The sequence below is a fragment of the Tursiops truncatus genome, chromosome 4 (genome assembly GCF_011762595.2).
Source record: "Tursiops truncatus isolate mTurTru1 chromosome 4, mTurTru1.mat.Y, whole genome shotgun sequence".
In the NCBI taxonomy this organism is placed as follows: domain Eukaryota; kingdom Metazoa; phylum Chordata; class Mammalia; order Artiodactyla; family Delphinidae; genus Tursiops; species Tursiops truncatus.
The window spans coordinates 56,811,230-56,824,187 of record NC_047037.1 but is presented as its reverse complement, the minus strand read 5'-3'; the positions used below and the strand labels follow the sequence as shown (position 1 = coordinate 56,824,187).

The window sequence follows — 12,958 nt, the reverse complement described above, 5'->3', positions numbered from 1 at the left end:
CACGTGCCCGCCTGGGAGCTATGGCTGCTGCCCTGCCCAGCGTCACAGGAGGGTATGTACCTCCTGTCACTAGCCCAGAAAAAGAGCAAAATTCAAAATTCGAAGTACAGTTTCTACTGAACACATATCACTTTTGCACCATCTTGAAGTCAAAAGATCTTAAGTCGAATCATCACAAGTTGGGGACGGTCTACATTTATTTAATGTCTGTTTCCCCAACTGGGGCTGGGCACCAGGTCCTTTTGTTTACCACTGAACCCCGCATACCCAGCACACTGCTGAGCACAGCAGAACCCGCTCTTTATTGGCTGGATGGAAAAAATTAAAACCTGACATGGAAAACTGACCATAAATTTCCAAAGCCAGGAACAGTATGAAGAGGTAAGACTTCAAATACCGAGAGGAAAGAAAAGGACATCTGATATACTTTTATTAACTACCTTTAAAATCATTAGTATTCAACTCCACGTGGGTTAAAAATTGCCCTGTGCTGTCCCTAGCGTGCTATCTGCCAGTCATTCTGCCTTAGCACATGTGTGTCCTCTTCCATACTTGAACCAAGGTTGAATCCTACCTGCTCTGGGAAACACTAGAGATTATTTCCTAAACTGAGGCAGTGGCTGCCCATGAGCTGCAGCTACCAGTCTCTGTGGCTCCCTGTCCTAAGCACAGTTGAAGGAAGAAAAGGGCCAGAGACACAGCCTCTCTGCCCCTCAGCAAGGGAGGAAGCAGGCAGCCTGAACATGTACAGGTGGGAAGCACCCTAAATCAGTGCCTCCCAATTACTTGTGGTGAAGAGCCAGCTAGTTTGTTGATTTCAACTCATATAGATGATACCTTTAAAAATACAATAAAAATAAATTATAGTTGACCCCTGAACAACACGGGAGTCAGGGGCACCAACCCTCGGCACAATCGGAATTCCATGCATAACTTTACAGTCAGCCCTTTGGATTTGCAGTTCCTCCTTATCCATGGTTTCAACCAACCGCAGATCCTGTAGTACGGTAGTACGTATTTATTGAAAAAATCCACATGTAAGTGGACCCGTGCAGTTCACACCCATGTTGTTCAAGGGTCAACTGTACTGAAAAAATGAAATGCCACTTATAAAAAACGGCAACGTCAAAGGCCCACCACAATTTCTGAATGCTCACTCTCAATTTCCATACCTGTCTCATTTCGGATCCACATGCAGCAGTCCAAGGACCAGCACCATCTACGAACCACATTTTGAGTAGCAAAAAAAGAAAAGCTTAAATCCTCTTAGAAGCTCCACTTACTCACCACTGAAACCAGATCACCGAACCTCTCCTAGCGCATCTATAGGAAGAGATGTGGCAGTTTTGCTGTGAAGCTTAATGATTATTACTTTCTTGGCATAGAGGGTATTGGTCTAAAATTGGAAGCCATTATTAATATGACAAATCCCTGTAGGTGGTTTTTCAGTTTACAAATCTCTTCTTATCTCACCTGATCCCCATAACACTTGACAAGTGTTCTCACCCAGCTTCATGCGGGAAATCACAGCACAGATGGTAAAGGGCTTCCTCAGCACACGCTGCCTGACTGGACGCGGAGGGGATGCAGGGCAGGCTGTGCACCCTGGTCTATACGGGACACTTACGCTCTCTGGAATTCCGGGATGCTGAAGATGGCCTGCATCACAGAACTGAGATAGCAACTGTTGCCCAGGTTCTTGAGACCCGTGTATCCAGGGCCGTACATGGGCTTCAGCTTCGTCCCCGTCTCCTGGATCACCTCCCACTCGCTGATCCGCGGCTTGTTATCATTGTCCTGGAGCCCGTTCTCTGTCTGGGGCAACGTCATTGAAGAAATACAACTTTAACAATGATTATCATTCAAACATCATGTCCCACCAATTATTTCTAACAGCAATAGATGTTTCTGCCTTTCTTCCCCAGTTAAACAGAGAAATAAACAACCTCATTAAAAAAGACTAACATGGTGATGGTTGCACAAGACAAATGAACTTAATGCCACAGAATTGTACACTTAAAAAATGGTTAAAACAGTAAATTTTACATTAGGTGTATCTCTCCACAATTTAAGAAAAACCCCCATTTAAAAGATTTTAAAATAAAAGAGACAGAGACTGGGAGGAAAGGAGATAGGAGGAGGAAGAAGACAAATAGGAATCAAAAAAAAGAAGCAAGTAGAATAATCTCAAGGGCAGATACAATGCAACACAGCAAACAAAAAGCAAGGCAGTTGGAGAAGAAAGTGGAATAAAACCATGGGGTTCGGGAGAAGCTCGACATGGGAGGGAGGTTTAAAGAAGAGCACAGAAAACAAATTAAAAAGTGACATGAGTGGGCTTCCCTGGTGGCGCAGTGGTTGAAAGTCCGCCTGTCGATGCAGGGGACGCGGGTTCATGCCCTGGTCCGGGAGGACCCCACATGCCACGGAGCGGCTGGGCCCGTGAGCCATGGCCGCTGAGCCTGCGCGTCCGGAGCCTGTGCTCCGCAACAGGAGAGGCCACAACCGTGAGAGGCCTGCGTACCGCAAAAAAAAAAAAAAAAAGTGACATGAGTGAGAAAGAGGAGTTAGAGAGAACATGAGGAGAGGGAGATGACATGGGCTAAAGCAAAACACGCACAGTTAACCAGCTCCTCATAGGGACAAATATTACAGTCATGATACCAGCCTGAAAACACAATATGAAATGAGGCAAACCATTTCCATCAACAATCTGTTGGCTTATTCTTTCCACCCCTGCCCCAGGAGCTCTGCTTCCCTTCCTGTAATCAATTAAAGTGATGTTGGTCACAGATTATTTTAAAGGTCATCTCCCCGTGCCTTCTCCCTTTAGTGAACAAAGAGTGATTCACGCAACTCTCCATCAAAGGAGACAGAAATTTTGCAAGTAAACTCCAACTAAAACAAAATGGTACTGGATGAGGTGCCATTTTTACTATAAAATAAAAATTAAAAATCTAAGCTGACAACCAAAAGAAAATACTAATTAAGTTCAAGAAGTAAATGCAAACATTAAAACCTATAAAATGAAGATTTGTGTGATAGGAATTATATAAATAAACCAAACAGTTTCCCCGCAAAGTGGGAATAGACACAAAAGGAGACCTTTCTTACCCCATGCATATGAAGCATATCAATTCCAAAATGCGCTAAGTGCTTGGCCAAATGAGGATCCAAAACAGGTTCCTCTTCTTGGAAAGAATAAACATCTAGAAGGTGAAGAGAAAATAAGCACTGAGATCTGTAATCAAGTCATTCAATAATCAACACATATTTACCGAGCTCCTACGAGCTCCTACTATGCCCTGGGCTTGGGATATAGCAATGAACAAAACAAAAATCTCTTGTGAGTTTCAACTGGGGGGGAAGACAGATGATAAAAAATAAGCATAATAAATAGGTATTTTTGTAAATATACCCATAATATCAATTCTTTTGACATTTCAGAAAGTAATTTTAAAAAGGTTTCTGAAACAAGAAAAAAGAACAGTGTCTAAAGTTAAAATAATTTAAAATTAGACAAATACAAATGCCTAACACTGATTGTTCTAACCCGAACCCCAGTGGCATAGATATAAGTTCGGGAGGAGGGAAGAGTGATGGAGGAAACAGCCACACCGTCTGCCCACGCAGGGAGAACCTGTGAGGAACAGAGAACACACAGGCCCTCGGGGCTGCCGAATGGCTGGACCGCAGTGTGAGGTCCAGGACAAAACAAAATTCTGCCTGTGGAACCCTCCGTAGTCTCTCTGGTAGTCCCAGACCTACCACCTCACGACCCTCCACCTCCGCCTGCCCCCTCATTCCCTCTTCCCTACTTCAGTGTCCACACCCCACAGAGCTGGTGAGGGATCTGTGAAGACTGCTGTGCTTCCCAAATGCGTCCACCCTACGGCACACAGAAGAAGACGATGCATTTGGCACAGTGGGGTAACTCAGGAGGCTCCACCCGCCCCAGGACCTGAGGGATCAGCATGTTGGCCTCGTCCGTAACCCACTCACGGCACACCGGTGTTGGGAAGCTGTGTGTCTGGGGGTGGCAGGGGAGGGTTCTCTCCTCAGAACCCTCAATATCCCCCCTGACAACATAAGGCTTTAGACCACACCTGGCTTCTTGTGGTACGATTCAAAGCATCAGCATTACCTGGGAGCTTGTGAGAAATGCAGAATCTCGGGCCCAACCCCAAACCTACTGAATGAGAATCTGCATTTTAACAAGATCTCCACGTGCACAGCAAAGTCTGAGAAGCACTGCCTAGCGTTCTCAAAAGCTATCCAAACTGCCGCCTTATCTGTCGTCATAGGGCAGTGCAATGCAGTAGAGGGAAACATTTTCAGGCCCATTTTGCATGTAAGGAAACGAGGGTTAGAAAAGTTAAATCATTTGCCTCAAACCCCACACGTGGCCCAGAACCCAGGTATTCTGACTCCCGGCCCCGTCCTTTTCCCTCTGCTCTAGACTATTTCCTCAGATCTCTCAGGAGACCAAGAGGCTCAGTGAAGCACCATCCTAGGCCCTTAACAGGAATGGAGAGGCAAAAACCACAATTTCTTCACTTCTAAATTTGAAAAACAAAATCTGAAAATAGATATAAAGATATTATTCTTTAGGACAGTAAAAGATAGACTGTTCAAGGAGTTTCTTGCTCTTTGGAACAATACCAGGAGTAGAACAAAAAGTAATATATATAAAAACTATGGTGACCTTCTGACGCATACCCAGATACACAGAGACTCACTGCCACCCCAAAAAAGCCACTCCTTCTATTATTAATAGATTAAACATTGTATAGCTTTCTCTTCTATCCCTCTTCCCTTAGGGGCCCATTTTAACTTGTGAATAGCAGCCTTCATCTATATTCCTTTTTAAAATATAATTCAGTGCTCTCAAAAGCAAAAACAAAAGACAAAATCCCCAGCCCAATTAAGAAAAAATTTCCAAAAAGTTTAAATACAAAAAAAAAAAAATCTTTGAACTAATAGCTTAAAACAAATACATCAACGATATTTTTAATCTATGACACATGACACCAAAATACCACTCAAATATTGGCTGGAAGGTGAAAATGACACTCCCCAGGCACTTATCTTTGGTTATTATTAACTAGTGAGATAGTTTTGAAGACTTAAGACTTTAAGCCTCTAAGCCCCTAAGCCTCTAATTATCAGAGCTCCAAGAGAAAATAAGATTGCTAGAAATGCACCATTGGCATGGGTCTAGGATTTCAAAATAAGTGAAAATCACATAGAACTCTATGGTTCTTAAGCCATTAGGCTCCAGCCTAGTGAGAAATTAGTGAGAAATTAACATTTCCTATCTCCAGTCATTAACTGCTCCAAAAATATGATATGATTTGGTCAGACACAACAGTTACTTCTTACCCCAATAACAAAAACAGTTTAGTGAGTAACACACAAGAAATCTAAAAATGAACTGTGATCCTTAAACTTGGCAATCATGAAGAATTTTAAAATGACATGTAGTCATAGAAAAAAAATTTGAAATAGACTCAGGAGCTGCAAATCCTTACACATTTTTCATTGGGAAATTCACTTTATTTCCAACTTCTGCTTAGCAAAGTCAAGTCTTAGCTCAGAAACTACTGTAGCAAATAAGCATTGCCTGACAAGTATTACCCTGCTGACCCCTTCCTCGACTTAAAAGCTTGGAGCCAAGACACACAGTTAGGAAGCTCACAGAAAGATCCTCCTAGGAATAGTCCAAGCAGTTTCATGAGTAACTACGTTTACTTTAGAAGGAAACCAGTCATTGTTTCATTTCAAGTTAAATGACAAATTAAGCCATGGAGAGCACGGAGAGACCCGCAGAAGGGAAAAGATAAAAGAAAAGGTTTACAGCATGAATAACCTCATTGATGTGATAAGCATGTTAGAAAACAGTATGTACATTAAGTTCCAAAAGTAAGGAAAAGGTTAGAGAATAGAGATGGAGACTAAGACTGAGACAAAGACTGAGAATCTGTAAGGAATTTACATAAAAATGGTAATAATTTCTTTTCTCTGAATGGGAAGGTTTCTTCTTGGTTTTTTGCTTTTCTTTTTTTCCCAAATATATTATATTTTGATTGAAAAGAATGTTTTATAAGTAATTGCCAAAGATTAAAATGTTTCTATATGGTGGTATACTATTAGGACTAGCGTACCACTGGTCATCCTTGTTCACCCACAGGGATTTACTCACTCACTCATTCACTCATTTATTGATTCATTCATTGTATTCAACAAATATTTACTGAACACCAAATATATACAGATACTGAGGATTTAATATTAAATAAGACAAGCAGGGTCCCTGTCCTCACAAGTTTAAACTTTATTATTTCAAATAGTCTTATAAGAATGCTGGTTTAGTATAAAGGACCTCAACAGATGTCTTCTTGGCTACGGTCTCCTCATGCGACTTTGGGCTCTCTTTCCTAAGCCCCAGAAAATGGCAGAAGTCCAAATTCTGCCCTCAGATACCCACACAGGAAAGAAGAAGGAGAGAGAGGTAGAGATGTACCTCAACAAGATCTGGTGTTTAGAAAGACTAAAGAAACCAGAGAAGCTGGCTTCACTGCTCTATCATCACAGCTCAAATGGGAAAAAACAAAAAAACCCAGAACTCTTGGTCAAACACCAAGTCACAAGCCAGAGAGGAAAGGATCTCTCCAGAGTATGTATGATCCATTCACCCAAACTGCATCTCTCCACCATGAGTTTATATTTGCATGCCTATAGAGCATCTGCCACAGACAGGAAAAGAACAGAAACAAGAGAATGCTCCAGCAATTAATCTAGAAACCCAAACACAAAATGAATGAGGGCAGAGGTATATACCATCACCTTAGACAGTATAACTCCCAGACCGGACAGAGCCTAGACTGTGGTCAGGAAAGGAAAACAAGTAAGAGGAAAAAGATGTCCATAAAATAGAAAAAAAGAAGAAAAAGAAAAAAAGGTAAATCAGAGGAGAAAACTTTATCGGTGTGTCTGTCTTCCTCCATCTGTTTACAACACAAATATTTACTGAGCACCTACTATGTGTGAGGGGCTATGCTAGATGAGACAGAATAGTAAACAACAAACGTGGCGCTCAGGCCCTGCCGTCCCAGGTGACCACCATTAGACGCAGCAACGGGATCTCATGAAAAGTGCCACAGTGGAGCAGCACAGAGGCACACAGAGGGACACAAACCAGGTCAAAACTAAAATGAAGTAGTCAATGCCTTGATCCAAATCCTTGAGCTGATACCCAGGTCAGGGGTGAAGATGACCAAAGAAGAAAAATCACCTTCAGGCGGCAGTGAGGAGGGAGCCCGTGGCGCAGAGGTGGAGGACCTCCGGGCTCACACCAACAAGCTGGCGGGGATCCTGCAGGAGGTGGAGCTGCAGAACAGCAGCACGGACCGCGAGCTGCAGGCCCTGAGGGACCACATGCTTCACGTGGAGAGGGTCATCCCCCTGACCCAGGATCACGAGGATGAGAATGAAGAAGCCGGTGAGGCCACGCGAGCCCAGCCCCAAGGGTCTGAGGCAGCGGAGCAGGAAGCCCCCGGTGACGGAGCACCTCCCACGCTGCCCTCCTCGCCGCCCCTGTCGAGCTGGGAGCGGGTGTCGAGGCTGATGGAGGAGGACCCTGCCTTCCGTCGGGGGCGCCTTCGCTGGCTCAAGCAGGAGCAGCTGCGGCTGCAGGGACTGCAGGGCTCCGGGGGCCGGGGCGGAGGGCTGCGCAGAACCCCCGCCCACTTCGTGCCCCCTCATGACTGCACGCTGCTTTTCCCCTTCAAGAGCAACCCCCAGCACCTCAAGTCCTGGCCGGAGGAGGGGGCCGGGGAGTCCCCAGCGCCACCTCCGCCCCCGAGGAGCTCACCCCCTCTCCGGCCACCCCTGCCCGCGGTCCCCCAAGTCCCCGCAAGTCCCACCGTCCCCGCAGGAATTCCCTGGACAGTGGGGGCCGATCCGGGGAGGGGGCTCTGCACAGCCCGAACCCCAGAACTTGCAGCCCAAAAAGCACAACTATTATCCCCAGCAGCCCCAACCATACCCAGCCCAGAGGCCCCCAGGGCCCCGTTACCCCCCCCCCATACACTACGGCCCCCACGGCTGAGACGGCAGCACTCAGCCCCTGACCTCAAGGAGAGTGGGGCGGCCGTGTGAGCCCCGCATCTTGGGCAGAGAGGGCCTGGCGGAGCCCCTCGCTGGGAGGAGATGCTGCTTCCCCAGAAGCCCTGGGGCAGGAGGCCCTAGAGACCCGAGAGAAGGTCCGAGTAGGTGATAGAAGTTGTAGGGGTAACTGGGCCGGAGGCTGAGGGAGGAAGGAAGAGGGCACGGAGCTGCCAGGAGCAAACCAAAGTGAAGGAGAGCGACGGGAAGCTGCCTCAGTGCTGCCCCTTGCGAGGGGGGCGGGGGGGAGCACAAACTATGCTAGGGTGGGTGGGGGGCTGGGGTGCCTCATAGTCGGTGTTTGACTTTCTTTTCAAGTGGGGGCAAAGGGCAGAGAACCTAGAGGGAGGTAAGGTCTCCCCTGTCCTGGCCCTGTCTGTCTGTCCGTCTGTGGTGGGTTTCTGTTTCCAGGGAGGTGTGGTGGGATCATAAGTCATTCCTCTCCCCTTTCAGGCCTCCTGCTATATTTGGGGGACCTGTCTGGCGTCTGGTTTGCCTGGGGTCCCTGAGGATGTGGGACCTTTCAATAAAGGATGGAAAACAGAAAAAAAAAAAAATCACCTTCAGATGCTGCTGAGCTGGTGCAGGGGCCAGTGGGATAGGCAATTTCACTGCTGCCATGGGCATTACAGGAAGACTCTCCTGTAGTCACCAAGGCTTTGAGGATTCTTCTCAGGTAAACTAATTTCTATGATGAAAGAAAAACACACCTTCTCTTGCCTCCAACCCTCTTCATTCCTTTCCCACCAAGAACCTCAACCTTGCTCTGCCAAACGAATGTCTCCTCCCACAGAGGAAAGCGTTTTGTTTGCTTGTATGGTGATCTGTTTCTTTTTTTGTTTGCTGCTGTACCCATGGAACCCAGAGTGGAATTCGATATGGGGCCCACTTTTATTACCCAGCCACCACAATGGCCTAGCCTGGAGGGATCAAGGCTTCCTGGAAGAACTAATTCTAGGCTGAGACCTCAAGATGAGTAGGAGTTTCTCACTGAGCAGGTATGTCCTTACTGGAGAGAAGGAAACCAGGACGACTGGATCACACAACCATTAAACATCTGAGTTCACAACCTGTTTGGATTCCATGTTCACTAAGCAATATTCTAAATATAATTCAGCTTCCCACAGGGAGGGAACATACTGGTCGAGTTGACATAAACATCCCACTTACAGGTGGTTGTGGTTCTCACTAGAAACTAAATACTAAACACCCCGACTTGAACACTTTGTCTCTTGTGAGTTGAATTAGCCTCAGTGAGCCTAGCAAGTATGGAAGATGGACCCTCACCAGTGGTACCGTCATCAGGAGAGGGCCACCCCACCCCCACACAGAGGGCACCCTACCCTCCTGGGCCTCAACATCCACAAGGCCCATCATCAGACATTTATAGAAACTTTACACATGTTTTCATTAACTTATTTGGCTTTTTAAATAAACAATAAGCTACAACTAGCAATCTATTAAACAGATTTAAAAGAAATGAAAATAGAATTGATGCATCCCATAAACTAATATGTAATGATAATTAGACTGAAAATAATTATTTGCATTAAAACCAACTCTGCACAAGATAAGCCAGAATCAAATCCTGATCTATTGTCAAAAAGTGAACATGGGCTTCCCTGGTGGAGCAGTGGTTAAGAATCCACCTGCCAATGCAGGGGACACAGGTTCGAGTCCTGGTCCGGGAAGATCCCACATGCCGTGCAGCAACTAATCCCATGAGCCACAACTACTGAGCCCATGCACTGCAACTACTGAAGCCCGTAAGCCTAGAGCCCATGCTCCGCAACAAAAGAAGCCACCACAATGAGAAGCCGCATACCGCAACGAAGAGTAGCTCCCACTCGCCACAACTAGAGAAAGCCCATGCACAGCAACAAAGACCCAACACAGCCAAAAAAATAAAAAACAATAATTTTTTAAAAAATAATCATTAAAAAAAAAGTGAACATTGCCTCAGCTAAGCGAGTTTAAGAACCCTCATCACAGGTGCACATTCTACATTGCTTTTGCCAATGTTTTATGCTTTCTATGGTTGAAAAAAGAGTATTTATTCAAATACTCTCAATTACATGAAGAGTAATTTGTGCACCACAACTACTGAGCCCACGAGCCACAACTACTGAGCCCATGCACCAGAACTACTGAGCCCGTGCGCTCTGGAGCCTGTGCGCCACAACTAGAGAGAAGCCCACGCACCACGATGAAAGATCCCGCATGCCACAAGTAAGACCCGACACAGCCAAAAATAAATAAATAAATATTTTTTTTAAAAATATATGCATAGAGAATAGAATTAATCCTTGCCTTTACTACTAGCATACATTTAAATAGAATATAATTATTTAAGTACTTATAGACCAGCTGGTTCATTTAATCAAAGTATCCATGCCTACATGCATAAGATTTTGTTTGGAACTTAAAGATGAAAAAGACATAGCTCAAGCAAAATTTTAGATCAAATCCCCATATACAAATAATTGTTGTCTTGAACAGGATGTTCTGAGAGCTGGACTTCTAATAACTGGTCTTATCAAAACACTACATAATATTACTCAGCCATGAAAAAGAATAAAATATTGCCATTTGCAGTAACATGGATGGACCTAGAGATTATCATACTATGTGAAGTAAGTCAGACAGAGAAAGACAAATATCATATGACATCACTTGTAGGAGGAATCTAAAAAGATGGTACAAATGAACTTATTTACAAAACAGAAACAGACTCATAGACATAGAAAACAAACTTATGGTTACCAAAGGGAAAATAGGAAGGGGGATAATTTAGAAGTTTGGGATTAACAGATACACACTACTATATATAAAATCGATAAACAACAAGGACCTACTGTATAGCACAGGGAACTATATTCAATATCTTGTAATAACCTATAATAGAAGAGGATCTGAAAAAGAATATACATATGTATAACTGAATCATTTTGCTGTATACCTGAAACTAACACAACACTGTATGTAAATCAACTGTACTCCAATTTTTAAAAAAGGGGGCTTTGGGCTTCCCTGGTGGCGCAGTGGTTGAGAGTCTGCCTGCCAATGCAGGGGATACGGGTTCGTGCCCCGGTCTGGGAAGATCCCACATGCCGCGGAGCGGTTAGGCCGCTGAGCCTGCGCGTCCGGAGCCTGTGCTCCGCAACGGGAGATGCCACAACAGTGAGAGGCCCGCGGACCGCAAAAAAAAAAAAGGGGGCTTCCCTGGTGGCGCAGTGGTTGAGAGTCCGCCTGCCAATGCAGGGGACACGGATTCATGCCCCGGTCCAGGAAGATCCCACATGCCGCGGAGCGGCTGGGCCCGTGAGCCATGGCCGCTGAGCCTGCGCATCCAGAGCCTGTGCTCCGCAACCGGAGAGGCCACAACAGTGAGAAGCCCGCGCACTACAAAAAAAAAAAAAAAAAAAAAGGCTCTGCATAAGATAGCACTAAAAGTAGAAACATCTGAATTATCCTCCCCTTGCAATTGTACCCAATAGAATGCCTACATTACAAACTCTTCTTTCTCTCTATAGGCCCTACAAGAACAATGATGGTTACCATATACAGCAGTTATTCAACAGAGCAAAGACCTGTAAGCACTTTGCTGTAACCCTGAATCCAACTGCATGTCCTGAATTTCCTCTTCAGATCCTGGAAGGCTTAGGGCTCAACCTGGGCTGTGTAGCAGTTTATTTATTTGAGGGGAAAATGTCTGGCACCAGCACCTGAGACTCTTGCAGCTACTTTTCTCTAATGAGTTAAAAGAAGTCCACTAAACTTTGGAAGTTTACCCAAAAGGTGAATCAAAAGAATCTAGACATGACGTAACTGCCAGCCCTCAATTATAAAACAGATAAATGAAACCAGTTAGATGGAGAGGGCGTGGCTGACAAAGAGTGTACCACATTCAGTGAAAACATCCTCACTAAATAACTTTGAGGCTGGCTGATTCAGTCAGAGAAAGATAGCCGAGAAGAAAAGCCAAATGTCTTTATATTTTTCCTAAAAAAATCATCTTACCTTAAAGTAAAGAAGAAATAAAGATTAAAACCTGGACAGATGGAGAAACTGACCTGGGTGTGAGTGCAGGTCTGTGCTTCCTAAGTGTTTTCAGTGATGCTGAGATGATGGGCTCTTATGGCCACTGCTCAGTATTTAAGTTTCTCATTATTAACCCTGATGTAACTTCTCTTTTCCCTCACCAAATGATAGAAGGAATTAACTGTATAAACATAGCCAAAAGCTAACATACAGTGTGAGAGCACGAAGAAGACCAGTTCTGAAGCTGATAGTACAAGCAGGAACCACTTCTAACCCTTTGCTGCACTGGACACCGTCACTGCCTGCTGATGTCAGGGGTTCTGAACACACAGTATCTTTAAAACCCATCTTCTCCATAATGAATCCATTTGTACCTAAAATGATACTAATCCCCATAGTGAACTCTAGGCCTTCCCCCTACTATTCTAATGGTGGGTTTGATTATGCACATTCACTTCACAAGTCCGGGTTCCTGCTTCTGTCCTCTTAGCCAAGAGATATTCAGAAAGATACTAACAAAAGCAGCAAACTTTTATCATGACCTTACGGTGTGCACTGGGCTAAATGCTTATGCATCTTAACAAACCTATGAGGGAGGTACTGTGATTATCCTCAAGATGAGGAACCTGAGGCTTAGAAGGATCTGAAAACTCACCCCTCACAGCTAACAAGAGGCAGAATGAGGATTCGAACCTGGGCTGAGTCCAGAGCTTATGCCCTCCAACCCCAGAGATTAAGGCACTGGTTAAAT

At 44.9% G+C, this 12,958-nt stretch overlaps 1 protein-coding gene across 2 annotated transcripts in view; it reads right to left on the bottom strand.

Annotated features, from left to right (window-relative positions):
- Positions 1-12,958, bottom strand: part of USP13 (ubiquitin specific peptidase 13) — a 120,466-nt gene that overhangs the window by 60,040 nt on the left and 47,468 nt on the right. For both annotated transcript variants that reach the window (XM_073803921.1, XM_019946299.3), the window contains exons 7-8: positions 3,115-3,209; positions 1,628-1,815 (exon numbers count right to left, since the gene is read on the bottom strand). In XM_073803921.1, the coding sequence (XP_073660022.1) occupies positions 1,628-1,815; positions 3,115-3,209 (283 nt within the window). The remainder of the gene's footprint in view (positions 1-1,627; positions 1,816-3,114; positions 3,210-12,958) is intronic.